This window comes from Pelodiscus sinensis, chromosome 8, assembly GCF_052426305.1.
Source record: "Pelodiscus sinensis isolate ZL-2025 chromosome 8, ASM5242630v1, whole genome shotgun sequence".
Taxonomy (NCBI): domain Eukaryota; kingdom Metazoa; phylum Chordata; order Testudines; family Trionychidae; genus Pelodiscus; species Pelodiscus sinensis.
This window is the reverse complement of record NC_143059.1, coordinates 31,919,008-31,932,631: the sequence shown is the minus strand read 5'-3', so window position 1 is coordinate 31,932,631 and position 13,624 is coordinate 31,919,008. Positions and strand designations below refer to the sequence as shown.

General features: G+C 46.5%; 1 protein-coding gene across 1 annotated transcript in view; it reads left to right on the top strand.

Annotated features, from left to right (window-relative positions):
* DNAJB12 (DnaJ heat shock protein family (Hsp40) member B12) overlaps positions 1–13,624 on the top strand; it is a 43,873-nt gene that overhangs the window by 21,678 nt on the left and 8,571 nt on the right. Inside the window, exons 4-5 of the mRNA XM_075935005.2 lie at positions 1,112–1,297; positions 5,214–5,293. Coding sequence (XP_075791120.1) covers positions 1,112–1,297; positions 5,214–5,293 — 266 coding nt within the window. The remainder of the gene's footprint in view (positions 1–1,111; positions 1,298–5,213; positions 5,294–13,624) is intronic.

Genomic DNA, 13,624 nt, shown 5'->3' with positions numbered 1-13,624 from the left:
AAATTCTTCTATTTGAGTTACCGACCAATGTTTCTTGCACCTTAACTTATACTGGCATAACTTTCCCATGTAGATAGGCCTTCTTGCTGCTTTGGCTACATGAACATTAATAGAAAAGGAAGAATTACATGAATCTATCTGAAGGAGAAGACTCATGGGGCTTATACTGAAAAATCCGTTGACAAATGGAGGTTTAGAAAGGAAAGAAAATGCAAATGTAGAAGCAAATGTTAAACCTGCAAGTAAGCATTCTTCCAGATTGGTTACAGTGAAGCAAGAGTGGAAGGCGGACATCATCCATAAAGGAGACTGGGAGTTTAGTTTCAATATTTTTCCATTGTCACAAAGCTGTATAAGCTGTTCTTCTTAATTGTCCCCCTTTCCTCTAGCATGTGAAAATTTCTGAGACCCTTAACCTGCATGGAGAAGACCTTTACCTAGAATTTCATTAAGATATTTATGTGCTTTGGACCTTTCAGTGATTTGAGTTATGTTCTGACTTCTTTAAAGTTATGTTTTTGTACAGTAAACTTGACTCCCATGATGTCATTTTTAAAGTAAATTTTCCAAGAGTCATGCTTCAGTTGTAGTTTTGCATGGCTCAAGAAGTTTATCTGAAAATTAACAGAAATGTGTAGGTAGAGGAGGAGATCTGAGGAAGAGCTCTGTGTCACTCAAAAGCTTGCCTCTTTCACCAACAGCTGTTAGACCTGTAAAAGATATCATCTTACTTGCCTTGTCTCAAGTAAAAAAACCAAACAAAACTTTTAAACTCAGTAAAATGAAGAGCCATTACGTTGACAATTATCTGACTCATTTGGAAGGATTTCTGTCACTTCAGGATTTGAGCAAAGTAGCACTACAGGTATTGTCTTGATTAATAAAGGTTTCAATCATTTTATCAAATGGCCTTGTTCTTTCATTTGCACCTATCTTAGAGATGGATTCATCTAATCAGGTATGTTAAGTACGCTTTTAAAGAGATTAGATAGTTGACAATTCAGTCTGTGTAATGGGGCCTGTCAGTTTGCAGGTGCAAAACTTCCTCAAAAGAAGGAAATTTATTACCAGGTGAAAGAGGCTAACCATTTCCTTTTTGTCAATATTTCAGCCATTGGTAATGCATATGCAGTATTGAGCAACCCAGAGAAGCGGAAGCAATACGACCAGTTTGGAGATGAGAAAGTCAACCCTTCAAGACATGGCCACAACCATGCGGACTTCCACCGTGGATTTGAAGCAGACATCTCACCTGAGGATCTCTTCAACATGTTCTTTGGTGGTGGATTTCCTTCTAGTAAGTCTATCAAGTTTTAATCTGCTTTGTGAGCAGGTGTGGTTCCAGTCGCCTGCCGTCCTTGCGACAGAACAATAATACAATAGTGGTTTATTTGGCAGCCTGAGGTTGATGGAAGGTACAATGCTGCTGGTGGTGGGCTTAGAGGGAGAGTGGGCGGCAAGATCCATATGGTGGCTGCCCAGCTGCTCCCAGAGTGGGCCACATGGCGGGCAGCTGCCAGAGCTGAAGCCAGGCTGCAGTGCAGCTGCCCTGAGCGCCAGGGTTGGGGTGTACCATAGCCCCGGCCCAGGAACAGCTGCACCGTAGCCCAGGTTCCAGCTCCAGCAGTAACCACGGGCCTGCCCCAGGAGCAGCTGGGCAGCCATCGCGCAGCCTTGGCCCTAGCTCCAGCCCTGGAGAGAGGCCCAATGGCTCCGGCCTCTTTGCTCCCACCACCTCAGATTGCTGCCGGGAGCTGCTTGCCACTGCCCTTTGCCCCATGCTACAGAGCTGGTGGGAGCACCTGACAGGTGAGTGCTCTGGCTTCTTGGTGGGATGGTCTCGTATTTCACTTCAATTTCTATCTATCTATCTATTATGAATGCATTAACATGTATTAGGTACCCAACAGAAACAAATGGAGACAGATCTAGATCCACAAAAGGATTTAAGTGCCACGGTCAACATTTAATGTTTCATTTATGCTGCTATTAACCACCAAGTCAATTATCAATAATATTAATTTGTATATTTTCAGTCATGCAAATAGGCATTCTTATATGACTCTTTGTTGACCACTTGTTCTGAATGTTGATGTAATTTGGCTCTTCGGTTTGAAAAAGTTGCTGACCCCTGTAAACCCTCAAATGGATGTTTGCATACTTGTGATTTTCACCTTCTTTTATTTGGATAGAAACATTTCAAGTTATTTTTTTACACTAGTCTGTTCTGAGGAAGTATTAAAATCCTATTCAGAATAAACTTACTAACTTCTAGGCCACTAACCATGCACCCACATTGTTTGTTCAACGTGTGTAGTGCTACACAACTAAGACAGTAAAATTAGCGGGTATCAGTCTCCAGTTCTTTCACCCTACTTTTCTATTCTCTCCTCACAAAAATCAATCATATATTTATCCATGGCCTCCCCTTCTTAGTTAAATTTGACCATAGTGAACTTTTAGGGACTTCTCTAGAACAGTGATTCTCAAACTGAGATCCTTGGATGCCTTGCAGTTGGGCCATGGTTTAAGCTCAGCTCCCTAACCCTTCCCATACAGCAGGGAACCTGTGCTGGAACTCCAGCCTTGTGTGTACGCGCCCACCCCAGTTTGGAGCACCAGCTTCCCGCTGGGGGGGTGGAGAACCATGTCACGGGGAAGAAGCAGAACAGAAGCTACTCCATGCATTGCTGCTCTCCCTCCCCCACCTGGGGGAACAGCAGTGCACAGACATGTTGCCTGGAGGCTTTCCCTGCTGCTCCCATTGTCCAGAATCCAGCCAATGGGAGTAGCAGGAGGTGATGCCTGGGACACAGTGCTTGGGAGAGGCAGGGGGCACAAAGGCAGGTAAGTGCCCCTCCTTTCCTTTCTGCCCAGACCCCGCGCCCCACCCCGTCTCTCTGTTGCTCGCGCGTGCGAGCGCACAAACACACCTCTACATCTGCCAAGACTCAGCACCCCAACCTGCTCCTGCACCCTCCCTCCTGGCCAGACACCCTTCCCCCAGTCCCTTCCTGCAACTTTCCTTGCTCCTGTACCCTCCCTTCTGGCCAGACTCAGACCCACTCTTGCTCCTATACCCTCCCTCCTGACCCCACTCTGCACCCTTCTTTGCTCCTGCACCATCCCCTTTGGCCAGACACCCTACTCCCAGCCTGCTCCTGCACCCCACCTCCCACTCAGATCCTGCATCCCTATTCCACTCAATGGCAGCCCCATCCCACACACTGGCTCCCTCATTTCTGGCCCCACCCCAGAGCCTGGAGTGGCCCACAAAATCTACTAACCCTGGAGCCCCAGAAGAATTAAGCTGACCTGTGGCGAGCCTGAACCTCAGTGCTCCCTGTCCCTCTCCCTCCCCATGAGGCTGGAGTGCCAAGGGAGTGAGGTGTCTCAGTCAGGGGCCACATTAGTGAGGGTTGGGGATTTTTGGAGGGTTTTTTTCTTTGCTTCTCACTTGTGTGGTACCCAACTCGTGTTTCTGTGGTCAGTGGCCCCTACCCCAAAAGATTTCCCAGCCCTGCCTTTTTTTTTTAAAAAAGGGGGAACTTTTTGTGTTGGACATAAATTAATATTTTACTTTATTTAAAATGAAGTTTAGTAAACTAACATGAGAACGTTGAAGTGCTTAATCTGTTTAATCATTTCAATTAATATTTCCTTTTAAACTATTTAAATTAAATCATGCTCCATAGCTATAGCATTAGCAAGATGGCTCAGGTGTATGTAATTAATGCCAAGGTTCCATTAGCAGCTGGTAGTCTGCGGAAAGGTTTGCATTGAGTGGGGTGGGCCACAGGCCAAAAAGTTTGAGAACCCCTGCTCTAGAACATGATTTAATTTGTTCAGAATGAAATTAAATCTGTACCTTGTCTATATAAATTCATCAGGGCAAGGAGTTTTATCTCCCTATTTTCCTTTGTAGACCATTTAATGGTCACCATTGAAATATTTACTGGGTTTTTTCTTTTACAAGCATATAAAGTTACAGCTATTCTAAGTACAGTATAGGAATTACCTGAGGAATAACAAGATAATATGAAGTACTTGCAAAGGCATATCTAAAGCTTTTACTATAGGTTGAAACTTTCTCTAAATCGGGACTCTGGCCCTGCACTCTCTGGCCATGCAGCATAGATGTTGCAGGACCACAGAATCTGGTGGAGGGCGAGCAGCAGGGAGCCCTGTGGGACCAGCAGCGCAGCAAGCTGCCCACAGCAAGTTGCCGGCAGGGCCACCCATTGGGACTGAGAGATCTGGCATGTAGCGGTGGGGCTAGTGGTAGGGGTCCAGCAAAATCCCTCATCCAGGACTGGTCAGGTCCTGAGGATGTTGGACCAGGGAGGTTTAACCTGTACTATTTTTTAAACTAGCTGTAATGGACTAGGTGTTTGAGTGAAGGAAACAATGAGATGACACAGAGATCACTGTTAGAGTTGGTTGTAATTTCACAAAGTAACTGGAAGAAGAATTCATAAACAGGTTAATGGGCAGTTTCTGCTATTCAAAACTACAGCTAAGAAAGACAACAGATGTAGGAACTTTACACTTAATTATAAAAGGAAGCAGGGTTTTTTATATTCAGGGAACTGCGTAGTATTTTTTCCTAATAACCTATTAGTTATAATCTAAAAGTCAACCCTACACAGTATTGAAGAGTTTTGCACAATGTCTCCATCCACCCTGAAGTCCTCCAGTTTGTCTACATAAACAATGGGGACCATCTTCCACTTGCCCTTCAGATAGGTCTGATTGTCATTCTTCTGCTTTGGGAATAGATCTTTTCTGGTAGTAACATTCAGTTTAGGATTCACCACTCGTTTCCTAAGTGCTTGCCAGGTGGTGAATCCAAATTCTTCCTTAAAAATCTTTTTGTCGTCCCTGTTGAGTTGGCATTTTCCCTCGTAGCTCAGTCAACTATGTCAGATACACTTTTTAAAGATGTCTCTATTATTGTTTTCTAGGATGACACTCTGGTGTCATTACCTGGTGACAGTTGGCTAAAACACCAATTAATATTACAGGGTGGTTTAGGTGAACATTTTTGAATTTCATTGTGATTTTTCTATACCTAATCTGCCCATGTGTGGCATTTTTAATCAGGTAGGATGATGTGGAATGTGCACAGTACTTTTGATCTCATCACCTCCCAGGCTAGCTGTCAGAATGTCTCAGTGTTCTAGATTATTTTAATGGATTTTTTTTGCTCCTAGGTAATGTTCACGTATACAGCAATGGCAGGATGCGCTATACCTACCATCAGAGGCATGACAGACGAGAACATCAGGGTGATGTAAGTGGAGGCAAGAGCAAGGAGCAAATAAAAAGTCTTTGTGTGCAACCCCCCAAAAACCTGATTGCCGTTATAGCCATCATATTAAATTGTCCATCTGGTTTTCCACTTTCCTGGACAAAGTGGAGTGCTTTTCTATTGCAGTAGCAAGTGAGATTAGCTTTTTTTCCAGTAGAGTTGCCGAATTACCTTACTTGCCCATGACTTCCATACATATACATATGCAGATGAAGCTTATCAGACTGGATCCTATTTATACAATGGGAAAATAAATGTCATCTTCTGTTTGACATAGCTTCATATTGAGATGAATTGTAGCATTAGCCATATGCAGCATGAATTGGAGTTTCTTTTTTTACTTAAATATTCCAAAAGTCAGATTTCTCTTGAAACAATGACCAGAGACTAACTGAATAGTGGAGGGTTTACCCACCTTTTATGTAAACCTCATAACATCTACACCCACTCCTCTTTATTTTGCTACTCTGGATGTTTTGCTTGTGGCGTGATGCTGCAGTGTTGACTCATCAAGAACATATGAAGCTGTTATAATGTAAGAATACTAGAAAAATAATCAGGGTGTTGTGATCATGATCTTAAATGAGGGCTGGCTTGTTAAAACACCTAACTTATTCAATGAGTTTCCTGCACCCATATATTCTCAGGCACACTTTATGAACCAGACATGTTTAACACACGAACACACAAAATGCAAAACCAAAGCTGTAGGAAAGGGATCTCCAGACTTGATGAAACCAAGAGATAGAAAATTTAAAGTTCTTCGGGTGACATCCCTGTGGGTGCTCCACTGTTGGTGACAGGTGGTCCTGAGAGCCACAGTTCGGAGCTTTTCTTAGAAGTTGACAGTTGAGCTGCGCAGGATGCGCCTCGCGCCACTGACAGTTTGGCACCTGATGCAGCAGCCCAACCCCCATGCCAGCCTCGGACCAGTACGTATAAGATACTTGGGGAAAGCCCATCCCCCCCCAAAATGCGACCATTGCAAAATCCTCACGGCCAGGGCCAGGAAAGATCGTGAAATGTGGCTCCACGTGATTTTATTTGAAAGGGTTCTGCAACCATCTGATGAGCCCGAACCACCGGCAAAACACAGAGACCTGAAACACAGGTCCCTGTCTCTATTGCCCCATAAGCAGCACAGGGCATCAGCCTCTCCAGCCAGATTACTTCCAGCAAAACCATCCCTCAGAATAACCACCGGAGATACCTTACATGTAGTAGTGAAGCCCGCTGCCACAGCCACAACTCGCAGTGGCTCGGGGCCGGCACGCACGTCAGCAGCACTGCATGTACTGTGCCGGCAGACCATGGCACCACTGCAGCCAGCACCACAGTATTAGGTGCTGTGAAGGGGTGTGGAACTGCCCGCCAAAAGGCCCCGCAAATCCACGGCACCACCTCCTCCTGAGACGACATCTGCAGGAAAGCCACCTCCCACTGGAGGCTATAACACAGACGCAGCAGCATATCCGCACAGCACAAACTGAAGCTAATTCTGCCTTAACAGGTGAAACCTACAGCAGTCAGCTGAGCTCCTCCCCCTCACCCCCATCAAGGGGTCCCCCACGGCTAGCTGACTCTCCAGTGTCACATGGCACCAGACTCCTGCTGACACAGAGGAATGTTGCAGGTACTGAATATGATCAGAGAAGTGTTTTCTCCTCTCAGTATTCATCCCCCAACTACATCTCGTCAGTTTCAGCAGTACCATGAAAGACTCATTATTCTCATTGGCAGGGCTTGCCGAGTGGTGGCGAGCCCTGCTCGCCAGCCGCACGGTTCTGCGCTCAGTGCATGCGCAGATCATTCTGCTCCAGCTCTTCCGGGGTGTAATCTACTCGCTACGGGCAAGTAGATTACATTGTTTGTCGAGCCCTGCTCATTGGTACCCACAATGGCAGTATCCTCCTCTTTACTACCTCCTCCTTACTACCCACGGTGGACACCGTGGGACTATTATGAGCCACGCAGACACCGTCCAGGGAGCACAACTGTCTCACCTTGGAGACTCCCACCAACCTCTCCAACTCTCACCCTCCCATCTTCACTGGACTCACCTAAGAGAGGAAAGAGTATCTTCATGGGCAGGCTTGCAAACCTAGTGAGGAGGGCTTTAAACTAGGTTCTATTTGGGGACAGTGACCAAAGCCCTGAGGTAAGCGAGGAAGTCTGATACCAGGAAGAAACACAAGGAGGAACAAGCAACAAAGGAGAACCCCTGACTAGAATGGAGAAGGTAGGTCAATCAACTGGCTATCTAAGGTGTTTGTACACAAATGTAAGAAGCCTGGGAAACAAACAGGAAGAATTTAGAAGCCCTGGCCTAGTAAAAAAAAAAAACTATGATTTGATTGGAATAACAGACTTGGTGGGATGACTCTCATGACTGGAGCACTGTCATGGAAGGGTATAAACTGTTCAGGAAGAACAGGTGGGGGAGAAAAGGAGGAGAAGTTGCATTGTATGTAAAAGAGCTGTATGATTGCTCGGAGGTCCAGTATTTAGAGGGAGAAAAGACTGTTGAGAGTCTATGGGTTAAGTTTAGAGGTGGAAGCAAAAGGGGTGATGTTGTGGTTGGTGTCTGCGATAGACCTTCAGATCAGGTGGATGAGGCTTTCTTCGGTCAACTGAGAGAAGTTTCCAGATCACAGGCCCTGGTTCTCACGGGGGACTTTAATCACCCTGACATCTGTTGGGAGACATATATGGCAGTACACAGACAATCCAGGAAGTTTTTGGAGAATGTTGGGGATAACTTCTTGGTACATGTGCTGAAGGAACCAATCAGGGGCCATGCGCAGCTTGACCTGCTGCTCACAAACAGGGAGGAACTAGTAGGGGAAGTAGAAGTGGGTGACAACCTGGGAAGCAGTGATCATGAGATAGTAGATTTCAGGATCCTGACCAAAGGAAGAAAGGAGAGTAGCAAAATACACATCCTGGACTTCAGAAAAGCAGACTTTGACTCCCTCAGAGGACTGATGGGCAGGATTCCCTGGGAAGCTTACATGAAGGGGAAAGGAGTCCAGGAGAGTTGGCAGCATTTTAAAGAAGCTTTATTAAAGGCACAGGAAGAAACCATTCTGATGCACAGCAAGAAAAGCAAATATGGTAGGCAACCAGATTGGCTTACTGGGGACATCCTCGGTGAGCTTAAACACAAAAAGGCAGCTTACAAGAAGTGGAAATTTGGGTAGATGACTAGGGAGGAGTATAAATATATTGCTCAAGAATGCAGGGGACTTATCAGGAAGGCGAAAGCGCAATTGGAATTGCAGCTAGCAAAGGATGTGAAAGGTAACAAGAAAGGTTTCTATAGGCATGTTAGCAATAAGTGGGTGATCAGAGAGGGTGTGGGGTCGTTGCTGGATGAGAGAGGTAACTTAGTGACAGATGATGTGGGAAAAGCTGAGGTACTCAATGATTTCTTTGCCTCTGTCTTCACGGGCAAGGTCAGCTCCCAGACAAATGCACTAGGCAACGCAGTATGGGAAGGAGATGGACAACCCTTGGTGGGGAAAGAACAAATTAGGAACTATTTAGAAAAGTTAAACATATACAAATTCATGGGCCCGGATTTAATGCATTTGAGGGTACTGAGGGAGTTGGCAAATGTCATTGCAGAGCCTTTGGCCATTATTATTGAAAACTTGTGGACATTGGGAGAGGTCCTGGATGACTGGAAAAAGGCAAATGCAGTGCCCATCTTTAAAAAAGGGAAGAAGGACAATCCAGGGAAATACAGACCAGTCAGCCTTACCTCAGTCCCCAGAAAAATCATGAAGGGGATCCTTAAGGTATCCATTTTGAAGGACTTGGAAGAGGGAAAAGTGATCAGCAGGGCTCGACAAACTGCGGCGAGAGCTACTCACCAGCCCTGCACCGCACATGCGCCATACCGGCACTGCGCATATGCGCAGCGCCAGCGAATGGGGGACTCGGAGTTACCGGCTGAAATCTACTCACCACAAGCGAGTAGAAACAGCGGTTTGTCAAGCCCTGGTGATCAGGAATAGTCCGCATGGATTCACGAAGGGCAAGTTGTGCCTTACCAATCTGATTAGCTTCTATGATGAGGTAACTGGCTCTGTGTATATGGGAAAGACAGTGGATGTGATATACCTTGACTTTAGCAAAGCTTTTGATACGGTCTCTCACAATATTCTTGCCAGCAAGTTAATGGAATATGGATTGGATAAATGGACTGTAAGATGGCTAGAAAGCTGGCTAGACTGTTGGGCCCAACGGGTAGTGATCAACGGCTCAATTTCAGGTTGGCAGTCAGTTTCTAGTGGAGTGCCCCAAAGATCTGTTCTAGGACCAGTTTTGTTCAACATCTTTATTAATGACCTGGATGAGGGGCTGGATTGCACCATCAGCAAGTTTGCAGATGACACTAAGCTAATGGGAGAGGTAGCTATGCTGGAGGGCAGGGATAGGGTCCAGAGTAACCTGGACAGATTAGAGGATTGGGCCAAAAGAAATTTGATGAGGTTCAACAAGGACAAGTGTAGAGTCCTGCACCGGGGATAGAAGAATCCCAAGCATTGTTACAGGCTGGGGACTAAATGGCTAAGTAGCAGTTCTGCAGAAAAGGACCTGGGGATTGCAGTGGATGAGAAGCTGGATATGAGTCAACAGTGTGTCCTTGTAGCCAAGAAGATGAATGGCATGTTGGGGTGCGTTAGGAGGAGCATTGCAAGCCGATCTAGCGAAGTGATTATTCCCCTTTATTCGTCTCCGGTGAGGCCACATCTGGAGTACTGTGTCCAGTTCTGGGACTCCCACTACAGAAAGGATATGGACGCATTGGAGATGGTCCAGCGGAGGGTGACCAAAATGATTAGGGGGCTGGAGCGCGCATGACCTACGAAGAGAGACCGAGGGATTTGGGTTTTAGTCTGCAGAAGAGACAAGTGAGGGGGGATTTGATAGCAGCCTTCAGCTTCCTGAAGGGAGGTTCCAAAGAGGAAAGAGAGAGGCTGTGAACAGCCATGAAGGATGGCAGAACAAGAAGCAATGGTACAAAGTTACAGTGGGAGAGGTCTTGGTTGGATATTAGGAAAAAGTATTTCATTAGGAGGGTAGTGAAGCACTGGAATGGGTTACCTAGGGAGGTGGTGGAATCTCCATCCCTAGAGGTTTTTAAGTCTCAGGTTGACAAAGCCCTGGCTGGACTGATTTAGTTGGGATTGGTCCTGCCTTGGGCAGGGGGCTGGACTTGATGACTTCTTGAGGTCTCTTCCAGCTCTATGATTCTGTTACTCGGAAGAGGATGATGAGAAGGGTCAAATTCCTGATGGGGGGAGAGTCGCATGTGATCGGCAGGCTTTGGAAGATAACTCGTCCCCACCTCTTGAGGACGCTGTAATACCGGAAACATCAAACTCTTCAGATGATCTCAGACAGTTCCAAGAGCTTTTTAAAGGAGTAGCCACCAGCCAGGAGGTTCAACTCCAAGAAGTAAAAGAGAAACAACATCGCCTCCTAAAGAACATTCTCCCATCCTCTCAAGGAAGGATCGCTGTTCCTATTGATGAGACGTCTGGTGGACACCCGCCTCCATCTAACCAACCTGCAAAAAAAGAGACAGGAAGTACTTTGTCCCTCCCCTCCCCCGCCCAAAGACCTGGATATTTTTTTTTCCCATCCCTAACCTAACTTACTCATGGTGGATGTAGCGAACTAATGCTCCAAGGCTCCCCAGATCAAATGAAAGAGTACAAGAAGCTAGACATCTTTGGCAGGAAGATCTACTCATCAGCCACACTGTAACTTAGAATAGCAAACTATTCAGCACTGCTAACTAACCATGACTTTGACAATTACTCTAAGCTGGCTGAACTCATGGAACATCTACCTGACTCCAAGAGGCCCATTCTCAGGGTGATCATCCATGAGGGACACACTATCACCCGTGCTGCTCTACTAGCAGCCATAAATGTTGCTGATACAGCTGCCAGAGCAATGGCCACAGCTGTGGTGATGAGAACTTCATGGTTACATGCAGCAGGGGTGCTAAAAGAGCTATAGATGAAAGTGGAAGGACCTCCCTTTCGATAAACAAAAGCTGATCACAGCAAACACAGGTGAGATCCTACACAGCAGCAAGGACTCTTGCACCACGCTTCTCACACTTGGCATGTGCACACCACCATACTGAAGAAAGAGCTACATTCCTTACAACAGAGATAGGGACAACCACCCTCAGCAAAGGCCATACGAGTATAACCAATCCAGGAAGTGGCCCCGGAGAAAGTGCCCACCTCAAGTACACTCCTCTGGATCACAAACAGTAGATTTGAGGAATTGGTCGAGGGTTTGCCCAACCATCCAGTGTCAACAAAGGCAGAAATGCATCTTTTCCACTGATTACTCCCCTTTTTCTAACACTGGGACTCAGTAACAGCAGATCAGCGTGTGCTAGAGATCATCCACATGGAATACTCCAAACTCTTCACGTCCCTTCCCCCCCACCTCTCCCCTTCCCTATCACTCTTCAGGGACCTCCTCACGAGACTCTTCTCAGGCAAGAAATCGACCGCCTTCTCCAATTAGGCGCAGTATAGAGCATACCCAAACCCTACAAGGGAAGAGGGTTCTAGTCAACCTACTTTCTTACCCAAAAGTGTACGGGGGGGTTGGACGCCGATTTTGCATCTTTGCAAACTAAACAAATTTTTACAGAAACAGAGTTTCAAGATGGTCACACTGACTTCAATAATGCCAGCACTGGACAAGGGGGACTGGTTTGCGGTCCTCGACCTACAAGACGCATACTTCCACATCATGATACATCCTTCGCACAGGCGTTACCTCCGTTTCATGATTAGGGACGACCATTTTCAGTATGTTACAGTTCTCCCCTTCGGACTTTCTTCACCCCCCACGTTTTCTCAAAGGTACTCGCAGTTGCAACAGCCTTTCTTCGGCAACAAGGGGGGGTCATCATCTTTCCGTATCAAGACGATTGCCTCATCAGAAGTCGATCACAAGCAGAGCCATACGAGATGGTCCCCAAAACAAGTCACCTGAGGAATTACCTCAAACTCATAAATGAACAGAAATCAACTTGTGAACCAACTGAAGACATCAAATTCATCAGAGCTCACCTCAATTCTATATCAGCTCAGGCATACTTACTGAACCACAATTCAATGGTCTCCGGGACTTAGTGACTACTCTAGCTATGAACCCATTGTCTCCTGTGCATACCTGCCTTCAATTGCTGGGCCACATGGCAGCTACTACGTATGTTATCCAGTATGAGCGTCTTCACTTCTGCACTATGCAGCACTGGCTGATTTCCATCTGCAAGCCTTCCCAACATTCTCTTGGGAAGCGAAAGACAAACTTACTCTAAGGCCATACCCGTCGCTTGTGTACAAGGTCAGCATCTCCTTCCATATTAACAAGCCCATAGTCCTACCTACATTCTACCCAAAGCCTCACGCATCCCACTGAGACACTGTTCTTCACCACTTCCACGTTCGCTGGGCTCTAGCCTTTTATATTGACAGAACACAACAGTTCCGTAAATCTCCACGTCTTTTCTTGTCCCTTGCAAATCACTCCAAGGGTACTCCGATATCAATGCAGTGCATTTCCAAGTCTATAATAGCCTGTATACTACATTGTTACTCTCTTCGGAATAAACATCTACCAGCGCCACCTAGAGCACGTTCCACTGCAATATCTACCCTCTTCCTGAACAGTGTTCCCCTGAAGGACATACACCGGGGTGGCCACATGGTCATCGAACCATTCCTTTGCCAGGCATGCCAAATAGCAGCTGATACAGCAGTAGCTACAGCGGTACTATCTTCTGCTGCTACACGGTAACTTTGAGACCAACCTCCTCACGGAATAGTGCTCTTTAGTCACCAACAGTGGAGCACCCATGGGGACATCACTCAAAGAAGAAAAGGAAGTTACTCACCCTGTGCAGTAACAACTGTTCTTTGAAGTGTGTCCCCCTCCCCCCCAATGGGTGCTCCATGACCCTCCCTTCCTCCCCTCTACACAGAGGGTTTTTTTTAACAACTCGGGCGTAGACGAGGATCTGAATTGGGGAAGGGGGGGAAGAGAGAGGGAGAGACGGACACATGCATGCACGAGGGGCCAAACTGTCAGTGCCTCCTGCGCGTGCACGGCCCAACTGTCAGCTGCTAAGAAAAGCTCCGAACTGCGGCTCCAGGGACCACCCATCACCAGCAGTGGAGCACCCACGGGGGGACACACCTCGAAGAGCAATCATTACTGCACAGGGTAAGTAACTTCCTTATTTTAAACATCTACCAATTTTTCTTT